Genomic DNA, 17,799 nt, shown 5'->3' with positions numbered 1-17,799 from the left:
GGTGGAGGAGTAAGGTAGGAGGCGATTGGAGAGATAACTGCAGACCATTGGATATCATAGTGATTTAAAAATATATAATTGGACATTTTCTTACTTTTAATGCCTGAGCCACACAATACAGCAGCATGTACGTGATTTGCAGAAAACTGAATCCTGGAAAGCAACAAGCAAAGAAAAATACTACAGACACGTTTTCATTCAGGCTTTCACAAACTAAATTATTCATGCTGTTGATGTTTCTGTGTAAAGTAATTTAAAAAAAATTATACTTTGTCACTTTCATGATTGTCATTTAAAATAAGCCTGTTTTAATTCAGGTCAGATACAGTGTATTGTTAATTACACTTTTATAAACTTTAACTATTGACTGGAAACGTGGATTCAATCAAAATTTCCCTTTGAAGTAAAGGTACATTTATGATGCTCTCCTTTGCTTCACACTTTTAATTGTTACATGTTTCTTCAAATGGCTTCTTTCCTGAAAGTAGTAACTATTGCTGGCAACATTTTCATTCAGACACCAGTCATTCTACAACCTCACTGAAGTAACCCTCATCCCTTGTCACCTCCTGACTTGAACTTTTCTTGTGCCTTTTACATTTGTCAACCTCTCCAGCTCTGTCATCCAACTCCTCCAAACATGTCAATGGTCACCTTCCCCCTCCCTCCCACAACTTGGCGTTCGGCACCTTTGCTGCAAAGTGCTTCGACTTTATTTATTTCTAGACTACCCCCACCACTAATATTAATAATCCTTGCATTTGATATAGCGCTGTTCACGTCTTCTAGACGTGCCAAAGCGCTTCTCAGAATATACTGTAAAGTGAATTGACTGTATATTTGTGGGCGAACGCGGCAGCCAATTGCGCACAGCAATGTCCCACAAACAGTCGTAGATTGAAAATGACCAATTTATTATTGTTTTTTGTTTTGGAGGGATTATTATTAGGCGTGTGGAGTAAGGAAACTTGCCCAAGGTTTCGCCCTGCCTGGAATTGAACTCAGGTCTCTCGCTTGCATGTTGTCTTTAAGTAACTAGATGTATACTCAAATATTTTTATAACCTATTTCTGCACAAAATATGAGGAGATCTGCAAGGTTCAATAAAAAAAATATGCTTACTGGATCAAAGTCATAGCATGGGACATGGAAGAGTTTCGATTGCATTACAGGAAACCTATTCCATTCACAGTTTGCATTGTATAGTGAAACATTTTTGTATTTCTCCAATCCACATGGTCTGCTTGTCCCTGCAGATTTGATCATTAGATCTAAACATTTTAGCACTTAGAATATCTCTGGTTTGTTTACAGAATCTGAAATATTCCCCAAGAAAATCCTTCCTCCTGAGTTTCATCTGAATTTGTGTAAATTGCCAGCAATTACTTGTATATTGGTTTCTTGTTTTAATGAGGCTATTCAGGAGTTTGTATTGTTTTGTGCATTCAGGCTTTGAAAATCTGTACTTTCTGTTACTATTTTTAATGGTAACTTTGTATGGCAATAATGATTTCTATTGCTATTCATATTCAATGATTTATGAATTGAATAGAGGATTTTCAATGTGTAGTTATTTGACTTTTGATTTACAGTGGGAAGCAATAGTGCCAAATAAATGACAAGAGACAGTCCTCTTCCAAAAAGACCAGGTTATGTTCTGCATTTACAATACAAATTTCCAAAGTTCCAAAACTTTGACATTAACAAGGTAGAGGTACTATACAGACTTAAGGGACTGAAAACCAATAAATCCCTAGGACAGATTAACCTATGAGCAAAGGTACTTAGTGTGACAAGAAAGGTGATTCGAAGCACCAATGCTTATTTTGGTAGGGAGTCAAAGTTTCCAGGAATGGTGACAGAGCCATACCTACAACTACAGATTCATGGGTATTCATAATTAGCGCTCGCCAAACCCAGTGTAATGCAGCAATAAGCTGAAGTGAACAGAGTGCTTGGCTACAAAGACAAATCATTTGTGTTCAGATCTTGAGAATTCACACTCAAAATATGCACAATGCTACTTGGCGAACGCTTTTTCAGTGCTCTGAGACACTATGCTGTATGAAGGGTGCCACATAAATGCAACTTATTGTTGTTGGTGGTGGTCAGATTCACCTTGACTCAGTTGGTAGGACTCTGATTGCTGGGTCGTAAAGTTTTTGAGCTCTGGAACACTACCCCACATGAAGGGCGCAATATAAATGCAAGTTGTTGTTATTCTTTAGGTTCAAGCTCCACGTTGGGACTTTAATTCATAGTCTAGGCTGGCTTACCAGAGCTGTATCGGAGGAGGTATTGTACTTTGAATAAATTGCTGAACAGAGTCTGTGTCTGTCTGTTCTTCAGCTGGATGTTGGAGATCCTATGCCATTATTTGAAAGAGAAGGGCATGATCTGGCCATCAATCTCTAGATAAATTAGGCTTTCATCTCTTGGCTCTTTGAGGAACCTTGCTGGGTGCAAATTGCCGCCACATATGCCTAAAAACAGTCAATACATGTGATATGAATCATTGTGAAGTTCTCAGATGGTTCACTATTCTAAGCACTTTAAAATGCAAATTATTTCTTCCTTTTTTGTACTATTATGTATGTTCTAATCACCGAAACATATTGGGTCACCTAAGCAGTAATAAAACAAACGACACTTATCTTTAAAGTAGGGCTCTCCAGCTGTCAAAATAAAACATTTCAGAGGAGATCCTGTAGACCAGGGATGACCAAATTGCAGCCTACGTGACTTAAGAATTATTAATTTGATCTGGTTGAAGTCCCCCGATAGTTCTCTTCTAAGTTTTTTTTCTTACTAACCTCTTACTTTTCTTACTTTTTCTTTCTTAAGATAAAAGAGCTATCTGTAGTCTAAATGATAGGAACCGAAGAGAAGTAGAGGAGCAAAGAGATCTGGAGATTCGGATCCATAAATCTCTAAAAGTAGCTACACACGTAGTTCAAGCTAAAAAGGCTAATGGGGTTTTTAAAATTTAAGAGGGATCTAATAGAGTGATTAAAATTATAAAAGGGTTGGATAAGGTTATCATAAATAATCTGCTTCCACTGGTTGGGGTGTCCTTAACCAAGGGACACAAGTATAAGATAGCGACTAGGGGATCCAAAAGAGAATTTAGGAGGAACTACATTGCACAGAGGGTCATGAGATTGTGGAAGTCGCTGCATGAACCAATGGTGGAATCAAATAGTATAGATGCATTCAAGAGGATACTAGCTATATACATGAGGAAGAGGGCTATACGAGATGCAAGAGTATGCGAGAGTGTAAGGAGTGGGTGAAGACTGATGTGGAGTATAAACACTGACAAGGACTGGCTGGGTTGAGTGATCTGTTTCCATACTGTACATTCTTTGCAAATCCTTCCAGTATTATCATAAAGTGATAAATCATTCTCTTTTCTCAGGTTTGAGGTCTAAAGCAGATCTGAAGTATTGTCATCGCCATTTCCTGTTAAACAAAACTAACCAGAATTTATTTTTATCCTGGGATTTGCTGCTATATTTGGTCAACTTAACCAGTCAGTGTCCCTATGGTTAAGGCAATTCTGCCACTTTTTCCATTCCTCCTATCCTTCCTGAATTTTTGTATTCTTGAAAGTTGCATTCACTTCCATCAGCTTGGTTGATGTCTTTGAGATTCCTACAACATTCTAATTGCCTTTTGCTCGACCATTTTATTTCAAATGGTTCTGGCATTTATGAAGATACTGTACTTCTGATTCTGATCTTTGCCCCATTACCTCCATATCTAATTGCCTGGTCACACTCTTTGGGTCCTTGTTTGATCTTTTTTTATTAATTCTTAGAGATAAAATAAAAAGCTTAATCACGTCTCAAAATCTATGAGATAAATGTGCAATGCAGAAATTGAATTATCTAGGATTCTAGGATGTATGATGTAAAGTGATTCTTTAGGGGGAAAAGGCTGCTTTCATACATATTAATCATAAGTATGACTTATGCCAGTGGAATATGTAATTGAAGGTTAGGACAAATCTGGTGATGTTTCAAATTGTACAAATTCAATACCTTATTGGTCTGGACTAGAGGTAAAAGTGATTTTTTTCTCCTCTGAAAAGCAATTTACTGAAGAAAAACACGCAAACAATACAACTATAATTATATCTCGTCAGAATGGCAATAAATCAAGAAGAACATCAAATGTCACCTTGTTCAAGAGTTGCTGTAAATCCATTTCTCATGTTTGATCCAAACATAGTTTGTAAACCTAAACTTAATTTAGACATGAATGTGAAGAAAGAAACTGGAAAATGGCCGCAATTATATATAAAAGCTTTAGTATCCCAGCATCGATCTGAGCAATATGCCCCAGCCGATTTCTTTTACAGGCATGCTTAACACTGACGACTATTACAAAAACATATCCTATTGAGGTGCATGCGCATTCTTGCGGCGTCCTGTAACTCAGTGGTTAGAGCACTCGCCTTGCAAGCGAGACACCTGAGTTCAATTCCAGGCAGAGGGCGAAACCTTGGGCAAATTTCCTTACTCCGCACTCCTAATAATAATCCCTTCAAAACAAAACAATAATAAATTGGTCATTTTCAATCCACGACTGTTTGTGGGACACTGCTGTGCGCAATTGGCTGTCGCGTTTCGCCCACAGATATGCTGTCAATTCACTTTACAGTCTATTCTGTGAAGTGCTTTGAGACGTCGAGAAGACGTGAAAAGCTCTACATCAAATGCAAGGATTATTATTATTATTATTCTTGAGTTTCACAAGTCCAGATCACAGGACTATGTTTAGAAATATGGAACTGATAATGTAACACTGATTTTGTGAAATAACTGCAATCCAATTAATTTCTGACAAGATTATTTAATGAATACTCTGCACAATTTATATTGTGTTCCCACTACATCAATGGGATAGGGCTGGATCTGCAAAAATAAAAAATAATAATACTTACATTCGATGTAGCACCTTTTATGCCAGGAGGACATCTCAAATCACTTCACATGATATTTCGTAAATTCTAGAGGCTATATAATTTGTAGGGAACACGACAGCTAATTTGTGCACAGCAATGTTCCACAATCAACCATCAAGTGAATAACAGGTTAGTATGCAGGTACAGCAAGCAACTAGGAAGGTGTTTATTGCAAAAGGATTAGAATACAAGAGTAGAGAAGTCTTGCTGCAACTGTATAGGACCTTGGTGAGACCACACCTAGAATATTGTGTGCAGTTTGGGTCTCCTTATTTAAGAAAGGACATACTGGCCTTAGAGGGGCGGGCAGCATAGATTCACTAGGTTACTTCCTGGGATGAGGGGGTTGACCTACGAGGAGAGGTTGAGTAAACTAGGCCTATATTCTCTAGAATATAGAAGAATTAGGGGTGATCTTACAGAAACGTATAAGATTCTTATTGGGCTTGATAGAGTAGACAGTGTGAGACTGTTTCCCCTGGTTGGAGAATCTATAAGATTAAGGTTAAGAGTCAGCCTTTTCGAACAGAGTTGAGGAAACATTTCTTCACTCAGAGGGTAGTGAATTTGTGGAATTCTCTACCCCAGAAGGCTGTGGATGCTCAGTCCTTGAACATCTTCAAGACCGAGATTGATAGATTTCTAAAGGATAGAGGGATTAAGGGTTACGGGGATAGGGCGGGTAAATGGAATTAGGTTAGAAGATCAGTCATGATCTTTTTGAATGTCGGGGCAGGCTCGAGGCCAGGCACCAATTTTATTTGTGGTGGTCCGTTTTAAAAAGTATAATCCCTAAAATCCATTTCAATTCTTATACATTAATGTTTAAAATACTGCACTGAAAATGCACCAAAATTCACTTAATAGGCAATATATGAATGGAACATTTTCAGTATATAATTTAATGGGAAGCTGTCAACTCAGTGAAACAATTTCAAGCAGGAATATTGAAGTGAAGTGATTATAGTTGAAACAAACTCTCAAAGGAATAGGCATGCCCAGTAATTTGTGGTTTCACAAGGTGCAGCATCTTATTTGCAAGATTAATTGTATGAATTTTTTTGTTGCCAAAAAGTAGTTTTTACCACGCTTCTGTAGTTTTTACCACGCGATTTGTCATCACACAGAGTTGTAAAGGTTTTTAAAATGAAAAAAATGAAAGTGCCAATGAAACCATTCACTGGATCTTTCAAAATAAACTGTAATTAATGTGTTTGCGCAGGATAGTGGGAATATAGAACTCACTTCAAAGCTGTGGTTGAAACAGAAAGCATCAACATATTTAAGAGGAAGCTTGATACATACATGAGGGAATTGAGGGGCATGGGAGAGGAGATGGGCAGCCAATTGTGCAAAGCAGTGTTCCACAAACAGTCGTGGATTGACTGACCAAATTAAAAAAAAATTGGAGGGATTATTACCCCTGTAAAACGATCCGCCAATCGACTAGCACCAGGTTCCTACTTACTGCTAGGTAAATGGAGACGTGTGGAGTAAGGAAACTTGCCTAAAGTCTCGCCCCGCCTGGGAATCGAACTCAAGTCCTCTTGCTTGCGAGGTGAGCACGCTAACCATTACCCCAGTTAACATTACGCGACATTGCTGTGCGGTAACTGGCTGCCACTTCATTTTATAATATATCCAGTGAGGTGCTTTGGGATGTCCTTCTGACATGAAAGGTGCTATACAAAAAGCAAGATTATTATTATTGTCATGTATATACAATACACCAAGATAGCTGGAGTTGATTCTGGTAAAGCCAGAATAATCTGTGTCATTCTTACTGATCTTAAATATTACTAACATTTTCCTGATAGCTTCACATGGTGAATGTTATAAAATGTGTAAGGTTTTATTAAGGACTTTCAGAGTTATGTGAGCTTTTCTGCTGATTTATTTTGCTCAAAGTAAAATGAAAAGGGAACTTGGAAAAGACTCAGAGATGTGTCCAAAATACACGTGGAGTCCTGTAGCTCAGTGGTTAGAGCACTCGCTTTGCAAGGGAGAGACCTGAGTTCAATTCCAGGCAGGGCGAAACCTTGGGCAAGTTTCCTTACTCCACACAGAGCCTAATAATAATCCCTCCAAAACCAAAAACAAGAATAAATTGGTCATTTTCAATCTACGACTGTTTGTGGGACATTGCTGTGCGCAATTGGCTGCCACGTTCGCCCACAAATATACAGTCAATTCACTTTACAGTGTGTTCTGTGAAGCACTTTGGGACGTCCTCCCGACGTGAAAAGCGCTATAATCAAATGCAAGGATTATTATTATTATTATTATTATACATAGAACATAAACATTCGCCCACAAGATCTGTTCTATCTAATTTATTTAATATCCCGAAGAAACTTTTCAATGTTCTAATAGGTAATTGAGTAAACTCTGATCTACCTATCCAACCTTGCATCACACATGATTCATTATCGATTGGTTGCCTTTCTTGGTGTAATGTATCCAAAATCCGAGCAATTTAGGAGCCATTTTTTCCTACAGTCACTATGATGTTGTCCTTCAATTTGTTATGCAGTTTCAGTTACATAAAGGCTGCTGAATCTTTTATATCTCATTTTGAAGAATGCCATTGTAGTTTAAAATAAAAATTGCAATGTTGTGGGTGTCTATCTTTTGGTTAGATTTAAAACATTTGCACGCAGCATAACATTTGGGAGTATTTCTGTGTTACTGCTGATGTATTCCATTGTAGTTGGGATTTTAAAAGCCAGTTGTTTTCTGCTAGGTTAAAAGTTTCCTTTTTGGGAGATTGCTCTGAACATAACCAAGGTTTGTACATGACTAAAATTCTAAATGCTTTAAAAACCCTTAAACCAACAACAATTTGTATTTATATAGCACCCTTCAAGCAGGACAGTGTCTCAGAGTGCTTGAAAACAGATCACACCAGATGACAGCCTGGCTCAGTTGTTAGCACTCTCATCTCTGAGTCAAAGGGTTGCGGGTTCAAGCCCCATTTCAGGGCTTTGAACTCATATAGTCTAGGCTGACAGTCCAACTCAGTGCTAGGAGTATGCTGCATTGTTGGAACTGTCGACCTTAAGATAACATGTGAAACCGAGGTTTCGTCTAACTGTTCAAACGTCAAAGATCCCATTGGCACTATTCAAAAAAACAAAGGGAGTTTCTCCAAGTGCCCTGGTCATAAAATCCCCAGATAAAATTAGTCATTCACTCCATGGATGTTTGTGCGACAATGTGCGCGCATTAACTGCTGCATTTACCTATACATCAGTCACTGGCCTTTACAGTATATCCTGTGAAACCTCTTTGAGTCATCTTTTCATTATGAAAGGTGCGACATGAAATATAAGGATTATTTATATTTATTTAATTTATTTAGCAATGGACGCTTGTTGCACATAATCCGTAGAGTGACGTATGTTTTTTAAGCTATGTGTCTGTTTTTATTTTTAGTGTGTTTGCTGATTTTTCCAGGACAGTGGTATCGACTGGATTATTTTCAAAACGAATAAATGTTTGAGAGTACATTCAAACTGTGCACAAGCCTACAAGCAGGAGTCTTTATATTACAGCATTTGGATGTTTTTCCAAATATTGGAGTCTTTGCTTTCTTTTATATTCATAAAATTTAATATTTTCCAAATTACGTATTAGTTCAAGATAAATCAAACAAGTTAATTCATACCACAAAATTGGACAAAACAATTTCATAATAATGATTTTGTAATTTACAGGACAATTAAGGTTAGACGACTAAGCCAATTAATAATGAACAATTACACAGCTAATGTGTTCATCATGTGTTCAATTTCCTTAGCTATGTCAGAATATTTATAACTAAGTTACATTATCCAAATATTTGCTATGGATGGGTAATGGAGAGCATGAGAAAACAAGATAACAGATTCTGAAATGATCACTTATAAATGAGGTTGTAATGTACATACAAGTGTGGTTCATATCCAGAATCATTAATGAAATGGAGATTGCTACAGAACTACTATCATCCTTTTCATTTTTCTGCAGATATATTCCACTGGTCATTGCTGCTGTTATTAGAGGAATGTCAAATGATAGGCATGTTCAAACCACAAAGCATCAAAAGTTTAAATGCAACAAAAATCTAATTTTATTCAGTATTCACTACATTCTGTTCTAATTTGTGAATAATTGTTATTTAAATTGCAGATGTGAATCAAGAACATGTGAAATTAAAGCTAATATCACAAGAGTAACAAATAATGATGAATTTGAGACATAAATTATCTTAATCGACAAAGTTTGACATCTAAGTATTGAGACGTGGAGGCTGTTATTTTGGTATCAAGGTCATTATTAGATACCTTTCAAAGAAAATAAGTCCACCAAGCATCTTCTGGAATTTGTCAACACAATGGTACTGAAAATTGAGGATTCAGTTGTATGTATTCAGCTCTCTTCCCTTAATTTTACAAAATAAGTTGCTTGGTTTATGCAAATTAGTTTTCCCCTTAACATACTCAGTCAATTCACTTTAAAGTATATTCTGTGAAGCACTTTGAGACGTCTTGAAGATGTGGTAAGGCGCTTTGTCCAATACAAGGATTATTATTAAATTATGAATAATAAGCAATTTTTCTACACAGCCAAAACCACAAAGCATCAAAAGTTTAAATGCAACAAAAATCTAATTTTATTCAGGTTTCACTACATTCTGCTAACACAACTGAGTAAGTTATGACATAGATGTCCTGGGCACACAAATTGTTTATGTAATAATAATAATAATAATCCTTGCATTTGATATAGCGCTTTTCACGTCGGGAGGACGTCCCAAAGCGCTTCACAGAACACACTGTAAAGTGAATTGACTGTATATTTGTGGGCGAACGCGGCAGCCAATTGCGCACAGCAATGTCCCACAAACAGTCGTAGATTGAAAATGACCAATTTATTATTGCTTTTTGGAGGGATTATTCTTAGGTGTGTGGAATAAGGAAACTTGCCCAAGGTTTCGCCCTCTGCCTGGAATTGAACCCAGGTGTCTCACTTGCAAAGCGAGTGCTCCAACCACTGAGCTACAGGACTCCAATTACAAGAATGTGAGGTCTGTTACTGAAACTAGAATGATGCAAAGGTAATAAAGTATGGCCTGGAGCAGAGGGAACACTGGAGCCAGCTGAGCGAAGGCGGTGGCAGGTAGTGGAGTGGGGTGTGAGCAGATCGGAGAGGTAGGGAGGTGCCAGGGCATGAAGTGATTTATACGTGAGAGAGGATCTTGAAATTGATCCATTCTGCAATGGAGAGCCAGTGGAGCGTAGCAAGGATTGGGGTGAGGGGTTGGTATGGGGGAGCATATGGGTGGAGGAGTTCTGAATCATATGGATTTTATGAGAGGTGGAGCTCGGGAGATTGGCAAGGAGGGCATTGGAAAAGTCGAGGCGGGAAGTGACAGATACAACGATAAGGTATCTACTGCATGAGGTATGGTTGGAGGCAGGCGATGTACAGGAGGTGGAGGAAACGGTCCTGGTCAGGAACTGGACGTGGCATAGAAAGGACAACTGGAGATTGAATCTGCACACATTCTTTGAGTCTGTGGGATAGGCCAGAGAGGTTAAAGAGGTCAGAGCCACAGATGAGACTATAGCAACCAAAGAGGATGGCTTCTCAACACTCAGCTGCAGAAAGTTGATGCTCATCCAGGCCTTGATGTCTGAGAAGCAAGCGGACAGAACATCTGTGGACCTGGTGTTGCAGATGGAAGAGGAGAAGTAGATTTGAGTGTCATTCACGTACAGGTGACTCCATATCTGCAGATGACATCACTGAGAGGGAGCATGTAAATGAGAAAAAGAAGAGGACTAAGGATAGAGCCTTGAGAGTATAACAAATGTGACCATGCAGAGGCAGGAGGAGAAACCATTTGCAGAGACAAAGTAATGCTCCTGGTGTGTGCGGTCCCGTTGAGGTTGATGAGGGAGGAGGATGGCGTGATTGACTGTATTGACTGCTGCAGAGAGATCCAGGAGGATAAGCAGGCAGAGTGAGCCCTGCTTACAGAAAGCTAGGACGTCATTCATGACTTTGACAAGTACTGCCTGAGTGCTGTGAGCAAGGCAGAAACTGGACTGAAGGGGCTCGGATTTCCACATATGTCAGAATGATCAAAAAAGTCAATGCTCTGCCACTGTCCTTTCACCTTGCTCACCAGGCTATCAATGACAACAACTTGCATTTTTATAGGGCCTTTCACGAGGGGCAGCATCTTGGAGCACTTAACATACAGAAGAGGAGATACATTCCACATGTAGAAGGGGGAGGTATTGTAGAAGTTAGAGCAACTCAGACCGAGAGCCATATGTGAAGAGACATGAAGCATTCCAAAAAGATTTTTCAGTATCATGAGACACAGCAGCTTGTTTCTCCAGTCAATCAGTCCTTCATTATTATATTAGAGAGAATTATATCACACTCTCATCTTTTAACAATCTCTTTCTTGTTTATTATAATGAGAAATTTATAGTGAGTGTATAATAAATGCCAGTGTCGCTATTTATACCTTCAGCTAGAGGTCGGCTTAACAGTCAGGTAACTGGAAGGATTCCTTCCTGAGCGTATCCTGGTGGAGAATTCTTTGTGTAGTTCCTCTGATACTTAAACTATTTTAAATGTTTTATAGTTTTAGGGATCTTTCTCTTTCAGCATTTTAACGGTTTAAAAATTCAATCAAACATAGATATATATTTTGAATTTACCTAATTCATTCCTGTAGTTTGAATAGAAAAGTTAATCCAATGATCAATTTAAAAAAGGTATGTTTTATAATAATAATAATAATAATCCTTGCATTTGATATAACGCCTTTCACGTCGGGAGGAAGTCCCAAAGCGCTTCACAGAACACACTGTAAAGTGAATTGACTGTATATTTGTGGGCGAACGCGGCAGCCAATTGCGCACAGCAATGTCCCACAAACAGCCGTAGATTGAAAATGACCAATTTATTGTTGTTTGTTTTTTTGGTTTTGGAGGGATTATTATTAGGTGTGTGGAGTAAGGAAACTTGCCCAAGGTTTCGCCCTCTGCCTGGAATTGAACTCAGGTCTCTCACTTCCAAAGCGAATGCTCTAACCACTGAGCTACAGGACTCCACGTTTTATTTGTGTTTTACCCAATACAGTTTTCAAACATTGGCTTATTTATATCTATCTATTCTGCAGCTGCCAGAAAGTTGCAGTACTCATGCCAAATTGCACCCTGTCTAGATATGATTGAATATGTGTTCCTCCTCTTTAAAAAAGAGAAAGGAACTAAGGTGGCATTGAAAAAGGTTTTCAACAGAAATAAATATAAGTTTGTAAATTCAGATGTGTGAAAAAACTGCCAAACCTGTGTTTCCATCAAGATTCCAGTTTTCCACTTAGAAAAAGGTCAAGAATCTAGCGATACCCTGAGATTTGAGAATCCAACTAATATACCGCCTCTAGTATTTTTCAGATGTAAGTGAGAGTTGGTACCTTATTGAATGACAACAATTTACATTTGTGTCAGAAAGACACCTCAAACTGCTTCACACAACTGACTGGCAGCCAAACTTAATTTAAGTTTGATTTAAAATTCCGTTGCTGCAAACACAAAAGTGTTGACAAACTGTTACTTCATAGAGATACATTTGATTTCCAGATATGAGAAATTTAGCTATATCAGTATTTTGTTTACAAAATAGGGTTGTGGTTGTTATTGCAATAATGTGGTAAATCTTGCACGATTATAGTAATTATACTTTCCTTTGCAGGTTTGAAGATGGCACAATTTCGTTTCTTGACATTATAGCACTAAAACATGGATTTGACACTCTGGAAAGGCTTACAGGTCAGTGATACGGTATGGTGGATATCAAATTCTTAGAAAGATTTCATGAAAATATTCTATAGTGTCGCTAAGGTCAGAGCATTCAAAACTGGAAATTGTAAGTTGTTTGGTTATTTTTTTAATAAGAAAAATGTGTTGAAACCCATTGAATTCAATACTTTGTTGTTATGTATATCAATGATTTAAAAGGAGATTTTCTTCACCAAACAGTGACTGTTTCTGGAAATAATGATGCTGCCCTGCAGCACTACACAGTAAATCAGGTAGTTCTTTTGTCTCTAGAGGCATCGAGTACAACCTCAGAAGCATTTTTCTTCATATTTCAGCTTAGGTAGCAGCTATCTTCTTCTGTCTGCAGGTGCACTGCTGCTATTTTATTTTGAGTTGAAAGCTGGCTCAGCATCCTTATACAGAACAGCAATGCTATTTTTGGATTTGCTTGGAGAGACTGTGCTTGGGGACAGGAGAATATGCTAAGCAGAGGTCAGGTGTTTCTTTATAGGGACTGAGAGTGGAAAAATTAAATGAGGAACCCAGGGTCTATCAATGTGATCCTCTTCATTTTCAGTTCAGCAGCATGACCAGTTCAGAGACAGACGGGGTCAAATAGTGGGGGTTATCTTCTCCCCAAAAATTATGTGTGGAAGTGCAAGAAGTTATGAACAAATTATATATTTTTGTAAAAAATGCACAATTTGGTGTGATATAATGAAAATATTTTTGTTCTTTAAGTATTCTTGACCTGGCTCTCCCAGACTTAAAAGCAAAAATCATCTCTAAGAACTAAGAAAGCTCTGGTTTTGTCTGGAATTCAAATGATCTCCTGGATCACAATGCAGTGCTCCAACACTTTAGCTAATGGACTATCCTACAGTTATAGGATTGATCATCATCTAAGCTAAGCTGTTTGAGACAAAATTTTGAAAGGTAAGGTGCTACTGAAGTGCATACTATTTATTCTCAGTGGAAACACTGAGCTAAACAGTGTTTTAATCTTCTTGTAAAATCACCCATTCCCTAATGTGAAATAATGGAAACATAACTAGATTGCCAGGTCATTTTATATGGGTTTAAAGAATGTGCTTTATTCATTGTTTCTTGGATTGACTTCAGAACGATTAACCTTTTTTTTGTACCTCTGACCATTTTATTCACTTAGTTTAATTCTAAGTTAACTCTTTTTGGCAATGCAAAAATGTTTAGATGTGAATCCAAGAAAGACATAATAGGGTGACATTATTCAGGTAAATTGACAAATAATTTTTGCTTTCATCAGGATTACACAATGAAATGTCAAGGTGTCATGCCTGTATTGTAAATCACTTGCAATATAAATTAATGGTAATGTGGCACATGGTAATTGTGTTTTGAAGTAGGATGCCTTTATTTGGAGTCAGTGGTATGAAAAGCTGATGAAATTATCTGATCGCCTGGTGTTTTAGTTCACGGAGGTTTCTGAGTGATTTTAAGGCAGTCGAGTTGCCCAACCCTTAAGCATAATCTTCTCTGCCTAATGTATTTCTAAAGTTACACAAAGTTCATGGCAGAATGCCTCTCTTTGGTGTCTTGCCATGAACTTCCATTTAGCAACCCTGTGTTAAATATTGCAGACAGCCTTCTAATTAAACATTAACAAAAATGCATTCAAGACTGTTCTTACCAGTTTTAATGCATTTAATGAATTTTAATACAGAAGGAAATATCCCAGAGGACACACTGTTAATTAAAAGACACTAAGCTGTAACTGTTTGGCTCTGCGTTGTATTTTGATCAATCTGCTAATTAAAATTTTCCATTCTGCACTTTACCTAAGCTATTTAAGCTTCAAATCCAGGGAGTGCCAAAATAGGAATATATTATTCCTGCATAGCCAAAAGGCAAAAATCATCCAATCTTAATTTTTGTTTAAATTTATCAAATTCAAATGTTTCCTTTTCTTTATCGAGATGTTTTATTTAAAAGCAGTCTACTATAACCATAAAATAGGCCAGTAGCTAAGGTACTGGAGCATTGAACTCCGAACTAGGCGGTTATAATTCGAATTCCAGGCTTTGCTGGTTTCTAGGGTGATTTTTTGCTTTTGAAGACTTGGATATTTATGGGAAGGAAGGTAAATTGGTCTGGTGAGAAATTCTTAAGGAAACATGATTAGCACTTTACCACACTGGCCTGCACTGCATTCTTGATGTCAGAAGAACCTTATCCATGATTTATGATTCTTTCCCAGCAATATGAAACCATACTGTTTATAACATGCCCTTTGCTATAATGTGCTTGTTGTGTGATTTTTAAGATATTAAGGGATCGTGGTGTTTGGGGAAGAAATTGATCGACACTACACTATTCAAAACGAGAAGGAAGTTTCTATCTATGAAATCATACAGACCAAATTGTTGTTCAAGCTCTATAGTGTGTCAACTGTGCTTTGTGGTTATTTTCCATTTAACTTGCCACATGAGCGCACGCCATTTGATTTGTACAACTATACTTTTGCAGTTCTGAAATGGGAAAAGTTGACGATCCACCAATTTCATCTATCCATTTTAAAAGAATAATTGTCACTTATGATAAATGGATAGCTTAATGAGTGACTATCTGATGAATCCACACACTTTTATATAATTATAGTTCACAGTGATTCTCGCTCTGAATTGTGACCTATGTTGCCAAGCTGTGAGTATCTATTCCCTTGATATACAGTACTGAAGTAACTTACTACAAATGATTGGACTAAGTGGCACTATTTAGAAAGTAACCTCGGCACAATAATATTCAACATGAGTGAGGAACAGAGCAAATACACGACTGGATAAATGGACATCCTTCAAGAACATAATGTCAAGTATGTCAGTTAAGTACCCAGCGAAATTGAACAAATTGAATAAAAATATCAAAACCGAGATCATTTAATTTTTTTAAAAAGCGTGATTTACAAATGGCTGCTTGCAGGGAGAACGGAGAAGGTGATTACTAGGGTACATACAAGGCTAATCATAAGGAATCACCAGAGATGTGAAAAGTGAAATCATTAAAAATGCAAAACGTAAAGCAAAAAGTGGATCTAATATTATAATAACAGGAGAGTAGTCAGGAAAGATGTTAAACCTTAGAATTCAGTTAAACAAATATGGAATCATAGAATCTCACAGCATAAAAACAGCAGCTCCCTGAGCAAGCTCTCACTTGGTTCCACTCCCCTGTCCTTTCTTTGTATCATTTATCATTTTATTTCTTTTTAAAAACTATTTCTCTAATTCCTAAATGAATAAACTGATATTCAAACCAAAGATGCCCTTATATCCTATGCTCTGTTTTCGTTTTTTTAACCATTGTTTGATCCATTCTGCTACCTCTCCAATGAGTTCACGAACCCTGGTTTTAGTCACATTAATATTATTAAAATGAACACTGCACTCAGTTCCACACTCTTCAGTGCATATTTTATTTGGTGGTCTAAAGCCTGGATTTGAGAATCATGAGAGTATACCAGACTAGTACAGAGGAAGAAATATGAAGGACATTAACAACGACTTGCAATTATACAGTCCTTTACTTACATGAATATCTCAAAGTGCTTGGCAAACAGTGGTGGACATTGAGTAGAAAAATAAGAGACTTAAAGACATTGAGCAAATATGTTGTTGACCAAATGTATAGTCAAAGAAATATTTAGGAGGTTTCAGAAAGTAAAAAGAGAGTTAGCAAAGCAAAGTGTTTTTTGAGGAAAGTTCCAGATGACTGGACATGATACTTGAAGGTTGAATGTGCAGAGCCTTGTACACAAAAGAATTCAGGCTGCAGGGTGCTGAATCAGTGACGGCGTCTGGCGAGTGGAGCTAGGTACGGTAGCAAGGAAAACAATGAAAATATTTATTCTCAAAATGATCAACGCATGGATACAAATTTCAGCAACAGTGGGAGTGAAGTAAGAAGGCCAATGTTCTGCTGTTGGAGCCAGGCAGATTTGCACGATGAACTAGGTGTGGGACTTGAAACGGAACACCAAGGTTGCACACCACCTAGTTCAGTCTGTGTAACCATTGTAGCTGTGGTACACAGTATTAAATTGCCCCAAGTGACATTGAGAATTACCTTGTAACATATGCTGCATCTTACTCCTAAATCCGTGATTATCACTATGCATGCTTTTATATAAACTAAATTGTGTTCTTTCTCTCTGTATGTTCAATTGGTAGTAAATGGTTTAAAGTTTACAGTAATGGCATGTTGTCATCACACCTCTCCTGAAAAAACCCTCCCTGGATCCCTCAAACCCCAGCCATTACCGCCCTATTTCTAACCTGCCCTTCCTCTCAAAAGTTTTAGAACGCGTTGTTGCAAACCAACTCCGCGCACACCTCTCCTCCCACTCCCTCTTCGAACCACTCCAGTCCGGTTTCCACTCTGCCCACAGTATAGAGACTGTGCTTGTGAAAGTCACAAACGACATCCTCTCTATCTGTAACCAGGGCTCCCTCTGCCTCCTTGTCCTCCTGGACCTCTCCGCCGCGTTCGACACAGTCGATCACGCCATTCTCCTCCACCGCCTTTCCTCCGTCATCCACCTCAGTGGGACCGCACTCGCCTGGTTCGAGTCCTACCTCACAAACCGCCAGCAGTACATCTGCATAAATGGCTTCTCACCTGGTTACCTGTGGGGTACCCCAAGGATCCAATCTTGGGCCCCTCCTCTTCCTGATCTACATGCTCCCTCTTGGGGATGTCATCCGCAGACATGGGGTACATTTCCACATGTATGCAGATGACACCCAACTCTACTTTTCCACCTCTCGTTGTGACCCCCAGTTCCCTGATGTTCTGTCAGCTTGCCTGTCAGATCTCGGGCTGGATGAGCGCAAACTTCCTTCAGCTGACCGTTGACAAGACGGAAGCCATACTCTTCGGCTCTTGTCAACGTCTAAATTCGCACGGTTCTCACCTCCTCCACCTACCAGATCTCCCCCTAAAACTCTCCAAACCCATATGCAACCTAGG

At 38.2% G+C, this 17,799-nt stretch overlaps 1 protein-coding gene across 1 annotated transcript in view; it reads left to right on the top strand.

Moving 5' to 3' along the window:
* mocos (molybdenum cofactor sulfurase) overlaps positions 1-17,799 on the top strand; it is a 155,383-nt gene that overhangs the window by 48,181 nt on the left and 89,403 nt on the right. The window contains exon 5 of the mRNA XM_007897447.2: positions 12,728-12,804. Within this exon, the coding sequence (XP_007895638.1) occupies positions 12,728-12,804 (77 nt within the window). The remainder of the gene's footprint in view (positions 1-12,727; positions 12,805-17,799) is intronic.

Source organism: Callorhinchus milii, unplaced genomic scaffold (genome assembly GCF_018977255.1).
Source record: "Callorhinchus milii isolate IMCB2004 unplaced genomic scaffold, IMCB_Cmil_1.0 Scaffold2, whole genome shotgun sequence".
NCBI classification, from domain to species: domain Eukaryota; kingdom Metazoa; phylum Chordata; class Chondrichthyes; order Chimaeriformes; family Callorhinchidae; genus Callorhinchus; species Callorhinchus milii.
Note: the sequence above shows the minus strand (reverse complement) of the source record. Positions and strands in the feature narration are given on the sequence as shown.